We start from the raw sequence: 19,189 nt of genomic DNA, 5'->3' as shown, positions 1-19,189 counted from the left end.
CACTGTCATTATAGTTGATAGTGGTGTGGACTCTGCCATTCACTTGAATTAGAATGAAATGAAAACTATATAATTATAGTTATAGAAGGCCCTTTAGTCAAGTATCTATGTTAAATGTGAGCCTGGCTTGACGCAGGAAAACACATGGAGATGACATGTATCTGGTCAAGGTGCTGCTGGCAGCCAGCAAAAAAGCAATAACAAGATTGTGGTATAAAAGTGACCCTCCAACTTGTGAGCAGTGGCTGTGCATTGTGGAGGACATGTATGTAATGGAGATATTTACACACAAACTCAGGATACAAGAAGAAATGTTCCTTGAGAAATGGGAGAAATGGACTGAATATAATACCCAACAGAATGACACCACGAATGTCTGACGTGGACTAAAATGTGATAATACAAAATGTTGTAATGATGTTGACCCTGTGAATGTTTTGTACATGCAACAAACTGCAAATAGAAATATATATGCACGTATTTTCCGGACTATAAGGCGCACCGGACTATAAGGCGCACTGTCAATGAATGGTCTATTTTCGAACTGTTTTCATATATAAGGCGCACCGGACTATAAGGCGCACATAATAGACGCTACCATTGCGTTATGCATCCAACAGATGGAGCTGTGCTAAAGGGAATGTCAATGTCAATGAATGATCCATATATAAGGCGCACTGGACTATAAGGCGCTAGTGGTGCGCGGGCCGACCCGGTGCCCCCACCCGCCCGCCAACCCGCCCGCCAGCGGGTGGGTGGGTCAAGGTTTCAGACCTTTTCAGGCGGGCGGCGGGCGGGTGGGTTATCACCACTCTCACGTGCAAAAAATAAATAAGAATAATCACCTGTTCTTATTTGCCTTTTATTCTTAATAAGAATAGGCCTATAAGAATAAGAATACAACGTTTGAATACGAGCACGAGCGAGCAAGTTTTAAAATGCGCCAGAGAGGAGCGAGGTTTCTCCTCCGCTCCTTGGTGCGAGGACCGTCCCAATTCCGCTCCTGTTGGGGCCGCGAACCACATCTTGCCAACATTTGACACAACGTGAGCACAGCAGAGAAGATGCACAAACAATTCAGCGCGTGTCGCTGATCAGGATTTCACTTAAATGTCTCTGAGCTCTGACTCTCTGTCATCCACACAAGTCCGTTTATAGCTAAATACTTGTGTCGGTTAAGTTATATAACCAGCAATCAACGGATACGATTTGAAACACAACTTTCACAAGTGAGGCGGATTTTTTTGACTGAATGAACCAACCAACCACGCTTACCTCGAGTCGCTCCCATCTCTCCAATCTGGTGATTAATCAATAACCAACAGGAGGATTTAATATTGTCCGTCTTTTGCTGTCTGTTTAAAGTGCAAGGCGCTGTATAAATATGATTGTCATAAAACCGCCATTCTTACCCCGACGATGCCCGGCGATAGAGAGAATGAACGTCTTTGAATGAATGTCTTTTAGGCTACTAAACCCCAATTTGAACAACACGTTTGTTTATTTAGCCCATGACAATATTGTGCTACTGTAAACCTTTCTGTAAAGCGACTTTGGGTACTTAAAGAGCCGTATATAAAGATGAGCTATTGAGTGGAGATGATATACCATCTTTTTTTTAAATGCGGGTTGCGGGGCGGGCGGATTCGTTGATTTGTATATTGTTCTGCGGCGCGGGCGCGGGCGGGTTACGTTCCGTGCGGGCTGTGGGTCGTGCGGGTTATGAAAAAAACCTCACCCGCGCAACACTATAAGGCGCACTGTAGTTTTTTGGTATCCTGGCAGTTTGCTGTGTTTTGCTGTGGTTAAAGGTAAAGGTATATATTATATTATACAGTCATATTCATCAGAGGGTCTCACCTTCAGCGTCAAGCATCTTAGGGATGTCCAGGAACTTCTCTGCCACCTCGAAGGCAGTGTTGAGGTTACCGATGGGGTCATCCTACACACACACACACACACACACACACACACACACACACACACACACACACACACACACACGGACGGACACATACATACATAACACAGTAGTTGTCAGAAACCTACTTTCTGCAATTTTCACACACATTGTTGAGGAGTAAAATCGGATGCCATATCGACTTGCTAGCAGAATAAATGAGTAGTGTTCAAATGTTATACCATGGCTAGCATACTGTATGGTTATTGTTTACAATACGCATGGGTATGCTTTTATATTTATGTGCTTCAGGCGAACACCGCACTGTACAAAGCGGAGGAACAGAAACAGAGCGATGACAGAAAGTATATCGTTGTTGACGGGTGGAAACCTCGTATCTCCAAGTTTCAAATTTGTACGTTCTTTCGCAAAGCAAAGCCCTGCTTCATCAGACAAGGCCGTCCCACAAAAGTAGTGAAAACATCAGATCTACAAGCACACAACGCCTCGCACCTGCTTGTAGATCGGCTGTTTTCACTAGTTTGAATCATTTTTAAATGATAAATGCAAAACGAACGGTTTTGGACATACAAGGTTTTCACCCGACAACGACGATATAGACTATGATAAAAGATCAGCGTGGCAAACCAAAAGGTGAGTTTAAATCGATTCTGTTGAAACACGAAACAGAGTGCAGGAAATGAGAGAGGCAGAAGAGAGGGCACCTTTCTCAGTTTTGAGTAGTCAATGAGGTCGGGTCTGTGTCTGTGGATGAGGGCACACAGAGCCAGGCCATCCTTCCAACTGAGACCACCCAAGGAGAAGAGAGGAGAGGAGATGGGAGGAGAGGAGAGGAGAGGAGCACAGCAGGGATGAGGAATGAGAAAATAGGGAGGGAGGGAGGCAAGAACAGAGAGAGAGGAGAAGAGGGAAAGGGAGGGAGAGAAGACAAGGAAAGTAGCCAGACAGTGAGATAGACAATAAAAAGAGTGGGAGAAAACGGGACAGGAAGGTACAGCAGAAAGAATAGGAAAACAGGGGAGATGGAGAGAGAAAAAGAGGAGATGGGGCAGAGGAAGAAGAAGAAAAAAATAGGTTTAGAATAGGCAAAGACATTATCATCATCTTGGGGAAAGAGCAGAACAGAAACATGGTGAAGAAGAATAATCGTTATTATAATGACAAAAAGCAGCAGGCAAAGAAATGGAGGGGCAGGGGAGGTAAGAGTGGCAGTGCTCTGTCCAGTGACGGCCACCGTGTGGCGCTGCAGGCCCACCTGATGTGGAAGTTCTGCACGTTGACATTCCTGTAGGGGGCAGTCTTCCTCTGGCACCACAGCAACAGACCCTCCTTGGCAGAGGTCTCTGCAAGAGAGAGAGAGAGAGAGAGAGAGAGAGAGAGAGAGAAGAGGGAGAGAGAGACATTGAGTGGGGACAATGGTGGAAAAAGAACTCACATTTCTTACTTGAGTAAAAGTATACTGCATTGTAGAAATACTCTGTAAGGCTGCACCCCGGGGCGTCACAAGGGGGAGGAAAGTGGGACTGAGGTGGAGGGGCCCTAGTAACTTTAGCGATTGAAAAATAGCAGATATACAAGCTCACAGCGCAGCACCGAGTGCCGCGCTGCGAACTTGTAGATCTGCTATATTTGAAAAGTCGTGAAAATGTGGGCAAATCTTTGAATATATGTATTCTTTTAAGTGAACATTTGTAACTCAAATTTTGCTTTTGGGGGGTCCCTGGAACTAAATATTTTGAGATGGGGGTCCGTGGCCAAATACGGTTTGAGCACCACTGACATGGAAACATAGGTTTCTTGCACACATTTTTCAAAATATTTCAAAAATAGCAGATCTACAAGCTCGCAGCGCTGGGTGCCGCGCTGCGAGCTTGTATATCTGCTATTTTTTTAATAGTTAACATTCATGGGGGGCCCCGCAGTGAATCCTTGTACCCAGGGCCCAGAATTTTGTGTGACGCCCCTGGCTGCACCCACACCAAAGTACCTATGAGGGTGGATTCCCCATTCCGCAAAATGCATTGCAATGAGAATGGAGCGGTTTCATGCCAGTAGAGGATTTCTACAAAAAAAACGCTCCATTCTTCATTGAAATGCATTGGCGGAATGGAGATTCCACTCTCATAGGTACTTTGGTGTGGGTACAGCTTTAGGGTGCCCTCACACCAAAATACCTATGAGAGTGGAATCCGCGTTCCGCCAATGCATTTCAATGAGAGTGAAGCGGTTTCATGCCAGCAGAGGATTTCTGCAAAAAACGCTCCCTTCTCATTGAAATGCATTGGCGGATTCCACTCTAGGTATTTTGGTGTGTGGGCACCCTTACAAGTAAAAGCCCGGAATTCAAAATGTACTTGAGTAAAAGTATGAAAGTGTTGGCATCAAAATGTATTTAAAGTACCAAAAGTAAAAGTACAAAATGCTTGAAAATAGCAGATCTACAATCTCACAACGCTGTGAGCTTGTAGATCGGCTATTTTCAAATAGCCTAGGTATACAATAGGGCTAAAGTGGTTACTGTAGGTTTTGTAATATAATTTATATCTGCAAAGTAACTAGAAACTAAAGTTTTCAAATTAACGCAGAGGAGTAAAGGTACAATATTTGGATCAGAGATGTAGCGGAGTAGACGTAAAAGTATTGGAAAGTGGAAACACTCAAGTAAAGTACAAATATCTCAAAATTGTACATAAGTACATTACTTAGGTATATGTACTTTAGTTTACACCACTGAGTGGGGATATGAGAGAGGAGGGGGAGAAACTCCAATTTGATTTCATCTTTAGTCAATTGGGCATTTTATGATGAGATGGCGTGGGTGAAAAAGAAAAGAAAAAGAAAAGACAGAGTTATGAATAAGTTATGAAATCCCTGGCCTCCGAGTCAGTTTGCTTAAGAGACAATCAATCATTCAAAGTTCCTGTTGAGCAGGAATCATAACATGCTGTGTGAACAAGAAAAAGACTCAAAAAGCGCTGCGTGTTGTCGTGCGTGTCGGACAGAGAGAGTCATAAGTACGGGTAGGAAAATGAGACACGACTTTAACCCGGTTAAGGCCTTGGAATCATTTGATACTTTAGCTATTGAAAAATAGCAGATATACAAGCTCACAGCGCGGCACCGAGTGCCGCGCTGCGAGCTCGTAGATCTGCTATTTTTAAAAAGTCGTGAACATTTTGTGCAAATCTTTGAATATGATGTATTTTTAAAGTGAACATCAAATTTTGCTTCTTGGGGGTCCCTGGAACGAAATATTTTGGGATGGGGGTCCGTGACCAAATAGCCTACATATCATTTTGGGGGGTCCTTGACATGAAAAGGTCAGAATCTACAAAATGTCATCTAAATCTTTTCTGAAAGCGTGTGTGTGTGTTGCTATATGTGACTGAGGCTGGAGGAAAGGTCCTTATGTCTGCAATAGTGAAGTCTGGCAAATTAACAAAATAGGTTTGAATTTGGATTTTTGGTGTTTATCCTTTTTTCCATATTATCTAAGAGTGTATGTTTGAGAACCTTCTCATTGCAACAGATATCCATTTTAGAATCATTAAATAGCTTAAATTAGTTTGTAAACAGAGCTGTGTTTTTGTGTTTCCTTACATCCTTCTGGGGGGTGGAGACACACATTAACATGTGAAAGCCAACATTTACATCTATAGTTTCTGTTGGCTAATGTGTGGTTGTTGTTCTCAGGTTTCAGCTGCAGATCACCACCAATAGGTTAGGGCGGGTGAGGGGTGGAGTTAACAATCCATTGTTCACACCCCTTACCTGACTGCTAGTAGTGTGACAAACTTTGAGAGCCTTTTACCAGCCGATCTCCGTGTTATCCTCCCTTGGTATGGGTCTGTTTTCACCCCTGTCATGCCTTGGCCAAGGCTCAGTAGTCGGACTACCAACTACCAGGAGCTGGTAGATCCGTTATCGCCCATAGACTTGTCATTGCAATGCGCATGCGCCAATGCACGTTCACAGGAACAGTATACTGGTCGCTCCGTCAGTGAGAATCGAACCCCGGCCGTCGGATTACTAGTCCCCGACGCTACCGACTGAGCTAACCAAGGCAGCTGGCGGACTTTTGTTTTTTGCTTGGTTTTACACATGACTCGGTAACGGGAGCAGTCCCCTGGTCAAAATTTACTATTCTGTCCATAACGGCACATAATTCGGTAACGCCGCTGAGTCGGCTCATGCGCCGTTCGCACCGTTCGCCGCGGCGACTCGGTCGCTACCGCTCCCTCGGCGGCGGCTCTCGGGGCTCATCGGCGCCTGAGACGGCGCGGCTCCGTCGTTTATAGTGGCGTGAACGGTAGCGTCGGGTGGCTGGTAACCACCTCATAGCGGTATCGAATCCCGCTTCGGGAACAATTTTTTTTTTTCTTTCTCAAGGCTGATATTAAGGTTGATATTGGGACTACCCAGCTACTGGTAGTTGGTAGTCTGACTACTGAGCCTTGGCTAAGGTATGACAATTTTGATAACAGTCCCATCCATAGGATATGATAACACGTGTATCAGGTGCTTTTACTCAGATTCTTGGTTTGAGGTTTAACTACATTCAAATAAGCATATCTTCTTCAAATATATTCAGATTTCAATGAATGACATGTCATTTGAAAGCTTATATTCTGTACTTTCATGATCTGCAAAAAGCTGCAAAAAGACCAATGCAGACATAAGGACCTTTTCTCCAGCATCAGTCACATATCATGTGGTGCTTTCATGTCAAGGACCCCCAGAATCATATGTATTAGGCCGTGGACTCCCATATATCCCAAGGATTTTGTTCCAAGGACCCCCAGCTCAGTGGCCTTGTGGTTAGACTCTAACCACAAGGCCATATCCTGGCCTGGAACAAAATCCCGGCAAAATCCCTGGAACAAAATCCTGTCCCAGGGAATCGAAACCCAAGCTCTCAATCTCAGGGCAGACACTCTAACCGTTAGCGTCCTCAGCCTTAGCAACATGGCTCGGCCACATGGCTCGGAAAGGCTTACTACTCACTCACACCCTGAGAGGCAAAGATTTGCGCTAAAAGGTGTTGAATATATTACATTCAATGATTTTTCAAAAATAGCAGATCCACAAGGTCATAGCGCGGCACTAAGTGACACGCTATGACCTTGTGTATCTGCTATTTTTGCTGCTTTCAATGGGTTTTGTAACGGGTTAACACGAGGAATGGAGGAATGAGTGAGCCATGCCATGGCAGCAGCGTCTGAGTCACTGTGTAAAGCATACTGTATGAATCACTGGACTTGCCTGATGCAATCAGCCTTAAACCAACACGCAGAGAGTTTATAACGCACTTAAAAACCCAGGCATTCGTTAGGCGAGAGTAATCCAAATTTGGCTTGTTCGTGATTTGAATATCTATATGCGGGTACGTGCCTTGCGTTCAGCATTAATGGGGCCCCATCGCGTTTGATGCTGAAGCCTGTTGACCTGTGAGTTATGAATCTACATCCAACGCTCTCGGACGTATGAAAATACATACATCAACCCGCTGATGCACGTCTAATTTGAATATGTTTACGGCGCTGCTGCTGCCGTTTGCACGCTGCTGCCGTTCGTGGCCTTTGAAGGCCCCCGTCGAGTGTGAAATTAAATGTCTTTATGCAACACGGAGGAAAGGCTATACATACATCGATGTATGTTGAACTAACACGTGTTTTCAGAAAACACACACACATTGACTTTCATCGGTCCGTGACCGCGCGGCGCTGTGCAACAACGCAGAACAGAAAGCGTAGCCTTCGTCTGACATGTACTGTATAACATCGTCTATGTCGGATGGAAACCTCGTAAGAAACTGTTAATACTGTTAATATTCAGGGTTCAAATTCAAAAACAGAAAAAGTAGAAGATTGACAAGCGAAAACGTTTCGAGCTTGTGGACGTGCTACTTTTGATGCCTTCGTGTGGCGCTGTAGTGTGATCAAGTAGGGATATTAATTTATGAAACAATATGGAGATATGAGGTTTCTGCCCGAATACAACAATATGGTGTATGGGTTTTTTATGGTGTGTTGTTGAAGGTCATGTGAAGTAATTGCAGTACGTGTGAGGATGCATGTACACACACACACACACACGGGCACACTCACGAGCACACACACATTATGGGCACACACTGACCTTCCACAGAGATGTCCTGGATGGCGAAGCGAAGAATGATGGTCCAGATCATACCAAGGGTCATTTTCACGTTACCGTCACAAATCTCTGCAACCAATCACCAAACACATCCATCAGTGACCGTCACAACACACACACAGTGTGTCACACACACACAAACACGTACACGCACACACACACACACACGCGCGCGCACGCAAACACGTACACGCACGCACACACACACGCAAGTACGTACGCACACACGCAAACACGTACAAATTGCTGTACCAAAAGCCTGGTGTTCTAGTTCTTTCTATTCCTAACACATTTTTCCAGTTGAAGTGAAATAAATTGGGTTTTACAAGACAGACTCTCTCAAAAATGAAATCCTTCAAGTGCCATTGTATTATAGTAGGCTACATGGAATTGAAGGTGATTGAATGCTGGAAGTATTGCAAATCCCTCAATGGGCACCTGGTTGCTCATCTATTCAAGAACATTTCCGCTATTAAAGGTTCTATCAGGCTAACCTTGGGAGACTCACAGACAGTCTGACACATTTCTAATGAAAATAAAAGACAATGAATGAAAATGTTTATATATATATATTTTTTTTTATGTAGAAATCTTTTCATTTGAGATGTTTCTGCTTAATCACATACATTACTTAAAAAGGTAAAAGAGTAAGTGATGTTTTTGTGTTAAAATCCATGTTAAATCTATATTCTGATAGTTCTCATTGCTATATGGTGTTTGTTAAGTAACAGGAGTCTCCATGTCTCTCCAGCTATTTATCAAAACAGAAAATGCATTTTCTTCCCCAGAACTCACATAGCATACAGATTAAACAAGTGAAATTGGAAGTGATGACAAAAAGAAATGAGCAGACAGAATTGGAACTGGTATCAAAAAAGTGCACAGCACACCAGTCCTTATGAGGTGCCAGGCAACAGAACAAACACTTTACTTAATAAAGAGTATAGCCGCACACTCGTAGCTGCGGCTATACTCTTTTTTAATTATAGAATTGTAACTGGAACACTATAAAATGTAAGCTGATTGGTGCTCTAGTCTTTCCTGATTGGCTGAAATTGGCAACACACCTGAAAATGTATTTTCTGTTCATTAAACAGCTGGAAAAACGGGGAGACTGCTGTTACTGAACAAACACTCTATACAATCAGATTACTAGATTACTAACAGAATATAGAGATATTACTTTTTACTGTAACAAAGTATTTCTTTTAACCGAAAAAAGAAATATCATTTCACCTTACCTTTAAACACTTAATCACTATTAATACGCATTTAATCAATACTTAATCACACAAGCTGAAACTCTTAAATGAAGCATGATGTTGGATTGAATGATTTAAGCCCATACATGTTCTGATAAGAACGAGGTAGTAATGTGCTTCCTGAGAAGTGTTGGAGTGCTGGCATCAACATTGCATTTTGTTTTTCATCGCTAATAAGCATATCTTTGAAAAATCATATTTAAACACAGATGGCTTTAAATCATGGATTAGCATTCACTAACGCTTAATTGATAGTCTTCTGCATAACAGACGGCACACTTCAATTTACAGTGAATACTGTATTCTCTGATGTTTGTTTCATCATAATATAAAATAAATCTGCATATATAATTCAGCATATCAACCGAACTGTCATCTTGTTGTGAACATGAGGAAAACACACCTTCTGCACCAATAGAGACCAGCTTGACTCCCTTGCTGCAGATGAAGTCTAGCGCTTTGTTCACGTTGGCAATCTTATGGAAACGCATCTTGCCTTTGTCGGGTTTGGGCAGCCTCTCACCTGGAAGGAGGAGAGAACACATTGTTAGCCTCACACACTCACCTGCTGCTTCAGGCATTCTGTGCCACGCCGTGCAACGCTGTGCCACATATCGCTGGAACACATCTATCCTATATCTCAGAGTTTCTCAAATTTTCAAATGTCAAGGTCTCCCCTTAACTCTGACGGTGTACAAATGGAACCAAATGGAGCCATTAGGGTTCATTTGGTTCCATTTGTACACTGTCAGAGTTACAGACTTGTATGGGTCAATTTAGACCCCCCTAAAGGAACCCACAGAGTCCCTGGAATCCACTTTGAGAAACGCTGCTATATCACAATCCAATGTCATGGGTTCAACTCCTCCTGGGTAATTGTGTAATTTCTTTCATCTACATCCCAGTCGTTCCCGCCTCTCTCTGTCATGTAATCAGAAGCAGAATTCCCATAAAAGAATAACTAGAACCAAAGACCTGCACATCAGTAGAGTGCGTACCTCTGGCAACGCTTTGCAGTTGTCAATGGCATGTGGCAATTTTGTTGAGTGGCCAGAAATGATTTCTTGAGCACATCCCCATTTTATTTAATTGGTCCAATCAATAATGTAGGTAGGGCTTGCCTCCTATGTCTGCTGACAAGGCATGGAGTTACGTTGACTCCATTGGGAAGTTATAAGCCTTTTTATGAGATACCACCACCACGCCCACCTAGCAATCTTCCTTCCTCCATGAGCAGCCTTTCCATGAAGTTTCAATCAGAGCATGGTTTCACGCAAAGCCGATCAGATGTTTTGGAGGTGTCTTCTGCTAAAACAATCTCGAAAGCGTTTGCGGTCCACCCATCTGACCACGGTAAAGGTCTCCATGGTATGAGTTATCAATAGAAAAAAAAGTCATTTCTAAATAAATAAAAACTATAACAATTATCATAATATTCCTACTGATTTACTCCGCGTTCCGGGGAATAATTTATGTTCACTACTTCACCTTGTTGTCTCATTTATTAGGTCAATAACAGTGTGTGCATTAAGCATCAACATGATAACATACTGTGTGTAGTATGCAAGGCACGCGGCGCAACTGCACAATTTAATCTCAAATGATCTTTGTATCGATTAAGGAGAGTTTTATTAATGGTATAAATCACATTAAAGAAAGGAAGAATGAGGTTTCTATCGAGAAGAATTCACATTAAAGGTACCAGTTAAAACTGAAACATATCGTCACTGTCGGGCAGAAACCTCGTATCTCCCAAGTTTTAAATTTGTATGTTTTTTCGCAAAGTAAAGCCCTGCTTCATCATACAAGGCCGTCGCACAAAGGTAGTGAAAACAGCAGATCTACAAGCACACAACGCCTCGCACCACGAGGCGTTGTGTGCTTGTAGATCAGCTGTTTTCACTAGTTTAAATCATTTTTAAAATGATAAATGCAAAACAAAGAGTTTTGGACATACAAGGTTTCCACCCGACAACGACGATATCGTCTCTGTCGGGTGGAAACCTCATAAAGTATGTTACTTTTCAGGATAGAATTAGCAGATCCACCAGACTCAAACATGGATCAGCTACTTTTGATAGTGGTCTGGGGACCACCAGTGGTCTTTACTTTCAGGGGGTTCCCAGGTGGTCCCCAGTTGGTAACCAAATGGGTCTGAGAGGCTAAAATCTCAATAAACGGTGGTCCGTGTTGTGGCTCAGATGCCGAATATATAATGGACCATGACAAGAAAAAGGTTGAAAACCACTGAATTACGGCACAAAAAGTTAAAATACGGAGATGGTTTCTGCCCGACAGCAACGATATAGAATGAGGATGATCCTTGTTATGTAGACTCCAGGGCACCATGGACAGCTCCTGTATGGATCATTGAACTACTGTGTACAGAGAGAGTTCACCCAACTGGCAGTAACATCATCAGTGTACATGTATGTATGTGTGGGGAAGGCATGTATGTGCTTGCTTCTATCTAACCTTGCGTCAGTTCATATTATGCTTGTCTGTGTGCATATCGAGTGTGTGTGTGTGTGTGTGTGTGTGTGTGTGTGTGTGTGTGTGTGTGTGTGTGTGTGTGTGTGTGTGTGTGTGTGTGTGTACGTCATCCACCTGAAATGACCTTCAGCTGTAAGATAATACGCATCAGGCTGTCAACCCGGAAATACAGTATGTGAATCTGGGTCTGATATCTGAGCTTGTTATCATGTAAATGTCTATGTCTGCACATGCATGCATGCATATTGCATATGTTAGTATGAGTGTGTACGTGTGTGTGTGTGTGTGTGTGTGTGTGTGTGTGTGTGTGTGTGTGTGTGTGTGTGTGTGTGTGTGTGTGTGTGTGTGTGTGTGTGTGTGTGTGTGTGTGTGTGTGTGTGTGTGTGTGTGTGTGTGTGTGTGTGTGTGTGTGTGTGTGTGTGTGTGTGTGTGTGTGTGTGTGTGTGTGTGTGTGTGTGTGTGTGTGTGTGTGTGTGTGTGTGTGTGTGTGTGTGTGTGCGTGTGCCAGCTCCACCTGAGATGACCTCCAGCAGCAGCATGAGCTTAAGGCCATTTCTGAAATCTTCTTCAATGTTCTCAATCTGTGTGCCAGCCTTCCTCAAGTGGGAGTTACACCAGGCTGTGAAAGTCTGGTGGAGAGAGGGAGAGAGAAGACAATACAATCACACTGCTGTCACAATTATGACATTTTACAAGACGATTGTCACTCAAATAACTAAGTTTAACGATTTAATGGTGTTTTTTTTTCAGTTGACAATTACATTTCTGTTTGGCCTTTAGGCCAAATCATCAAATCTAGCAGATCTAGAAGCTCACAACGCATCGCAGTGACAGCAAACAAGCCCTTGACAAAGAGTTAATTAAATTAATCTCTAAAATCAACACCTCTACTGCAGACATTCATCCACACGCACGCACGAACACACACTCCTGCCCTTTTCAAACTAACGTTAATAGTGCTTAATAAGGCCTTCACTGTCCAAAATCTGAACTTGTTATAGTGACAGATACACACACACACACACACACACACACACACACACACACACACACACACACACACACACACACACACACACACACACACACACACACACACACACACACACACACACACACACACACACACACACACACACACACACACACAGTGACATCCATGCCATTTCACTGCATGTGCTGACCTGGGTCGTTTAACGAATAGTTCAAAAATCTATAGGCTACTGCATGACACATTTTGATTTACATAAACTATATGAAGTTATCTTACTGTTTGCTTTATATAAACCATATGAAATGACACCTTACTTTTTGTAGAAAGAAGCCACAAATGTTGCTCACACCCCAACATTATTGAAAACAAGGATCTTTCATTCAGAACAGCTTGAGCAATACATTTCACTTTGTACTTAATCAGGTTCATGAAGCTTGTGTCCATTGTGGTCCATTTGAAAACTAACAGACTATACAAACAACCATACAAAAACACAATAATAAATACTCGGTAGTGGTAGTATGGTGTTAATAGTTTGCCAGACAGGACATTAAATAACAAGGCTTTTCCCCCTCAAAGGCAGGGATTTTATGTGATGTGCGAACGCTTCCTCTCATGGTGTTGGTGTCGCTGGTGGGTTTAATGGGTCGTAACAGATTGAAAACACAGATCAGACTACACAACGGAAATGGGACTCAGCTGCGTTGAGCACTTGGTCATGGTCTGAGTGGAACTAACGGTCAGTGCCTAATGCTGAGGGACAACTCAATTGGTTCCATCATCACTGGACCAGGCAATCCATCACGTCACAAAATGTGCTTTTTGTGGGGAGTTGTGAGTGAGTGAGTGAGTGAGTGAGTGAGTGAGTGAGTGAGTGAGTGAGTGAGTTTTTGGAGCTGTGTGCAGCTCCCTATACGTGGCTGTGTGGGTCTGTGTGTCTGTGTGTGTGTGTGTATGTAGCCTGACTTCGGCGCGTAACTAGTGCCGCACCATTTACGCCACTCGCGCAATATATACATCAAAATGTGCGGCTCGGCCGGGAATGGTGTTCTATTACCTTTCGTTCCGATCCGCCTTACCATGCCGATGTAATCGGCAAAACACGACGCTTAATTGTCCCCATTGACTTATAATGGGACAATGCAAGAAATCACTTTCAAGTATTTTTCTCTCGTAAACCATAGGAGCTACAGTTTCAAACCTCGGAGAGGAGATTCATAATGATTTTAAGAATGAATCGAAAAATAATTACATCACTCGGCCTCATGGTGGCGCTATAACGGCCCACTTTACGTTTTGCCCCGTAACTCTTGAACCGTAGATCGGAAAATTAAAATTCTTTTTTCCCTGGATTCCTTGGGTCAAGACGCATCTCCCCATATAGGCCACGCCCATTTGCGCCAGGATAGATTTTCCGCCATCTTGAATTTTCTCCAAAACACACTTTTGGCTCCTTTTCCTACATATTTTCTTCAAATGTCACAAAAATCGGTACACATGATCTACACACACACACACACACACACACACACACACACACACACACACACACACACACACACACACACACACAGCTCCACTTCACACGGGTGTGATTTTTATCCCATGATTTTGTTTTTTTTCACCCAGTGCAAATTGCCCAAGGCTAAGCTGTAATCTTGGGCGCTGCTCTCCCTCTGCCAACCTGCGCAGAGCGAGTGAGTGAGCAGGTCGCTTCTTATCACCTGACAGAGGGGAGGCACTTCCCTGGTTGGACGTGGAAGGAACACGTTATTCCAACCAGTTCCTTTCCCCTCCATCAGGCGCCCTGGCTGGCTGGCCAGGGGGAGGCAGCATAGAGACCAGGATTACTGTGCATGTTTTTTGTGAGTGACTGAGTTAGACAGAATTGATAGATAGATATGTGTGTGCTGTGTTTGTGTGTGTGTGTGTGTGTGTGTGTGTGTGTGTGTGTGTGTGTGTGTTTGTGTTTGTGTGTGTGTGTGTGTGTGTGTGTGTGCGTGCGTGCGTGCGTGCGTGCGTGCGTGCGTGCGTGTGTGTGTGTGTGTGTGTGTGTGGACTGGAGTGAATTGGAGTGGAGTGGAGCAGGGTGGAGGCATGGGTCAGAGCGAACAGGAAAGTTTGTCACCGGCATTGGAAGGAGGGCTGTGGGCTGTGCGTGCGTGCGTGCGTGTGTGTAGGAGGAGAGATGGAAGAGCTGCTGCTGCTGAATAATGAGCCACGCAGAGGAGTGAGTGGGACGAAAGGAGAGGAGAGGAGAGCGAGGAGAGATCGAGGTAGGGGAGAGTGTGACAGATGTATAAATTAGCAATGAAGGAAACTGTGTTCAGAAGGTGAGAGCATAAGTTCGCCATTAAATCCACGTGCATAAGAGATAATAAAAGTCAAATCCAATCTGCGTGCGCATGTGTGTGTGTTTATGCGTGCGTGTGTGTTTATGCGTGTGTGTGTGTGTGTGTGTGTGTGTGTGTGTGTGTGTGTGTGTGTGTGTGTGTGTGTGTGTGTGTGTGTGTGTGTGTGTGTGTGCGCACATTCTCGCACATGCACGCGTGCCCGTTTGTCACCTGGGTTTAAGTGTGTCTGACTGCGGATCTTTGTGTGGGTGTATAGGCAGGCAGAGAGAGAGAGAGAGAGAGAGAGAGAGAGAGAGAGAGAGAGAGAGAGAGAGAAAGCGCACAGGAAATCCCACGCCATGGATCGACAGAGAGAGGAAATTAAATGAGTGCAGCAGAGATGCAAAACCTAAAACCATGCTGTTGTTTGACTGAGAGGTAGATAGGTAGATAGGTAGACAGACAGACAGACAGACAGATAGACAGATAAAGGAGAGGAGAAGAGAATGGAGAGGAGAGGAGAGGAGGAATGGAGAGATTATAAGATGCAATATCGGTCTACTTTCTGGAAACACTGGTATGATTGTTTCTTGCAATAGCTGATGTTTTATGGTGTATAGGGGTGGTTTATATATGTATAGTGTATTTTCTTGTTTTTTGCTTTCTAATGGACCCCATCTTCAATCAAGTTGTTTGATTGATTGATATCTAATGGACCCCATCTTCAATCAAGTTGTTTGATTGATTGATATAACAGAAGGAAGACAATAGAGAGGGGAGTGTCAGGAATGGTCAGGGCTATGGTCGGAGTCATTTTGATGTGAGGGTCTGGAGAAGAGGAGGTTAGGTGGCCTAACTGGCCTCCCCACCACCAACCAACCAGGGTCCCCAGCTGGTGCCGTCTCCCCACGCCACGCATGACCAAATTTAGACAGGCCCCTAATTCCAGTACACACACACACACACACACATACAGGCCACCAAGCCAACCAGAGGGACAGAGAGAGAGAGAGAGAGAGCGAGAGAGAGAGGGCGGGTGAGGAAGGGAAGGAGGGAGCAAGGAGGAAAGAAAGAGGAAGGAAGGAAGGAAGGAAAGGGGTTAGGGTGGGGGCGAGGTGAGGGAAGAGGAGAGAGGAAGGTGGGAAAAGTATGGAGGGAGGGGGTGGAGGAGGAGGAGGGGGAGGGGGGCTGAGGGGAAGGGAGGCTAAATCGGGCAGCAAAGAGACAGCTGAGACGACCAGATTCCTAAGGCAAACTGTAAGCGACCAAGACGGAGAGACAGACAGGGAGAGAGAGAGAGAGAGAGAGAGAGAGTTGAAGGAAAGGAAAGGAAATAATGAACTAAAAGTTATGTGAAAATAATATTGAATGAAAACCACAACAGTGGGTGAGCAGTGAGTGTGTGATAGTGTGCATTTGACTTACAGAGTGCCCCACTTCAAAGAGCTGCTATTATCAGTGATTTGGCAAAGTGCACTCAGGACAGTCGGTCAGGGCAAAGTGCCCATAACATAGGATAGGGTAGTGCTAGTGCTGCTACAGTAAGAATAAAAGTACATTAAAAAAGTAATGATTTTCAGTATAACAACTCGCTAGTAGATGTGAAAGCATTACAGTAGCTGTCATTTTTTATAGAATCAGAATTTAGAATCAGCTTTATTGTCACATCACAGGTTTATGGAAGTAAAGAAGTGGGTGAAATTCTTTTTTGTGCATCGTTCCCATCGTATCGTTATTTTCCATAGAAGAAAGAAAGAGAAGTAGAGGATGGGGGGGCAAGGGGGAAAGGAGATCAAACAAGAAAAACTAAATACAAAATATCCACATATTTACATGGTACCTGAGATAAGATATAAAAAGTGTGTGAGCATAGCAGCAGATGTATACTGTGCATGATATACTTATGAACATAATAACTATAATCTATTTGTGGGTTTCATTTGTAGTCCTACACAACATGTTTGAAGACCAACACATGCGTTTCAATTTGTCTGATTGGCATAGAACTAATGTTCTACGCCAATCAGAACACCTGTGTTGGTCCTCAACATGGCCGGTTTAGGACTACAAATGAAACCCATGAATTGCTGATCTATACTTAGGCGGGTGCCAGTGTCGCGCGGCGCCCCCCGAAAATAGCAGAACTACAAGCTCACATGGGCGTCACAGCATGAAGCGCTGAGAGCTTGTAGATCAGCTGTTTTTGGCGGTGTGTCGTGTGTGACACACATGCAATGTGCAACCACGTGTGAATCATTATGGGATGGGGGGATTGTGGGGTGAGTTCTTACATAGGAGTCACTGTATCGTGTAACGCTAAGACGCTATGGAATTCAACCACAATGAAGTCACTACTCATCCTCCCAGGTTTTTCCTCCCCTGTCTTTCCCCCTCTCTCTCTCCCCCCCTCCACACCTGTTGGTCTAGCCCTTGGATGTGGCTGCGGGGCCGGGGTCTTTCTTCTTGTGAAATGAGGTCACCACCGTATCTCTCAGCTGAATGCTTAGTCCCCCCCATGGGGGAACCCAGGCTGCCCACCCCCTCAGTACAGCTGACACACACCCAACCACCCACAAGAGGATTTGCACTTATATTGAAAACGAGTTTCAATGTACTTTCTACTGCCCATCAGATGATCTGAGCTGCATCAAAAAACATTGAATAGGTGTAAAAACATACATTTGATATGGTTAAGTGAAGCAGAAATTATATATGCCATATATTAATGTTTGTCTATGGGGTATTAACCAAATGTTTTAATTTGTGCTGTTTTCAGTTTCCTTGAGTGAATCTGGTATTGTTTATTGATGCTTTTGGTGTCTTAGAATCCCGTAATAATTCATTCTCACAAGCACACACTCCCCAGCAGGCCCTGTAACCCTTTATAAAAGCAGCCAGATTGGTTGTCAGTCAAAGGCGCTGATGCAACTGCAGCTCTATCCTTGCAGTACCCTTAACTGCCTCAGTGGGGCAGTATGAAGCTGACTGCAATGCAACTACTCACTCAACTGACTTGCAGTAAGTACCACTGTACCTCACTGCAGTCTACTGGAGGAAACACTGGCTTTACCAAAATACTGAAACACTGAAGAAAAAAATTATATATAATATTTTGCCCACTGTTGTATGTATCGAAAACATTATCGATAGAAAAATTGTTACGGAAATTATAGATCCCACTCACAGGCTTTAAAGTGGAAGGGAACAGAAGGGGAAGGTCAATGAGGACCTATCTCTTCATATAATTGGTCCTCGATAAAATAGCACAATTCTTTTCTTCTCGGTCTATGTCTCTTAGGAGGGCTGTGGGCCGTTCAGGAACCAGTCTACCAGTGACATCATCATTAGCCAGATTTATTTTTAAAACAATTATTTTGTTAAATATTTAAGATTTTTATAATCGCAAGAACGATGGCTTCCATTATAGCATGGTAACTTTACAGGAACAGAAATCCTGCAGTTTCTTTTAGCTTGGATTCCCCATCGATGATGTCACTGGTACACAGGTTTCTGAACTGCCCACAGCCATCCAGAGTATAAAAGAATTGTGCTGTTTTATCACGAACATTAGTGAGGACCAACTTTATGAAGATAGGTTGAAAGGCGGTGAAGTCGTCCTTTAAGATCACGCTCCACTGTAATTAGGACGTTGCCACACTGACTGTCGCCGAATGGAGGTCACTGCCGGGCTAACTTCTCGACTGCTGCCCTTCCCCGCTCCGCTGGCTCCCCCACAGGAGTCAGGACCCCTCTGGTATGATGCTCTATTCATCTAACAGTCTGTGACATGCACTCGCTGTCCTTTCCTGTCCTGTGTGCTCTGCTGCTGCTACAGTACGCTAACAGGTATGTGTCTGTGTGGAGGACGGCCTCTGCTCTAATTCATCACACGCAGTAATGTGGACACGTCAACAGCAGCTGCCCTGACAATTAGCCCTAACTTCAGCAGCACTGACAAAGTGCTACCGTCCACGTCCACACCACTGTCACTGAGTGTCCAGAGGACTCACCTCATCTCTCTATCTGTCTG

General features: G+C 44.0%; 1 protein-coding gene across 4 annotated transcripts in view; it reads right to left on the bottom strand.

The window, feature by feature from the left end:
• Positions 1-19,189, bottom strand: part of actn3b (actinin alpha 3b) — a gene marked incomplete at both ends in the record, with an annotated part of 52,872 nt that overhangs the window by 15,816 nt on the left and 17,867 nt on the right. For 2 of the 4 annotated variants that reach the window (XM_080742176.1, XM_080742177.1), the window contains 6 exons: positions 1,861-1,942; positions 2,626-2,704; positions 3,177-3,264; positions 8,060-8,146; positions 9,743-9,862; positions 12,347-12,461. In XM_080742176.1, coding sequence (XP_080598302.1) covers positions 1,861-1,942; positions 2,626-2,704; positions 3,177-3,264; positions 8,060-8,146; positions 9,743-9,862; positions 12,347-12,461 — 571 coding nt within the window. Of the gene's footprint in view, positions 1-1,860; positions 1,943-2,625; positions 2,705-3,176; positions 3,265-8,059; positions 8,147-9,742; positions 9,863-12,346; positions 12,462-19,189 lie in introns of those variants that run through there. The other 2 variants (XM_080742178.1, XM_080742179.1) reach the window with 1 other exon arrangement.

Source organism: Nannobrachium achirus (assembly GCF_963921795.1).
Source record: "Nannobrachium achirus genome assembly, chromosome: 14".
Lineage (NCBI taxonomy): Eukaryota > Metazoa > Chordata > Actinopteri > Myctophiformes > Myctophidae > Nannobrachium > Nannobrachium achirus.
This window is presented reverse-complemented; position numbering and strand designations above follow the sequence as displayed.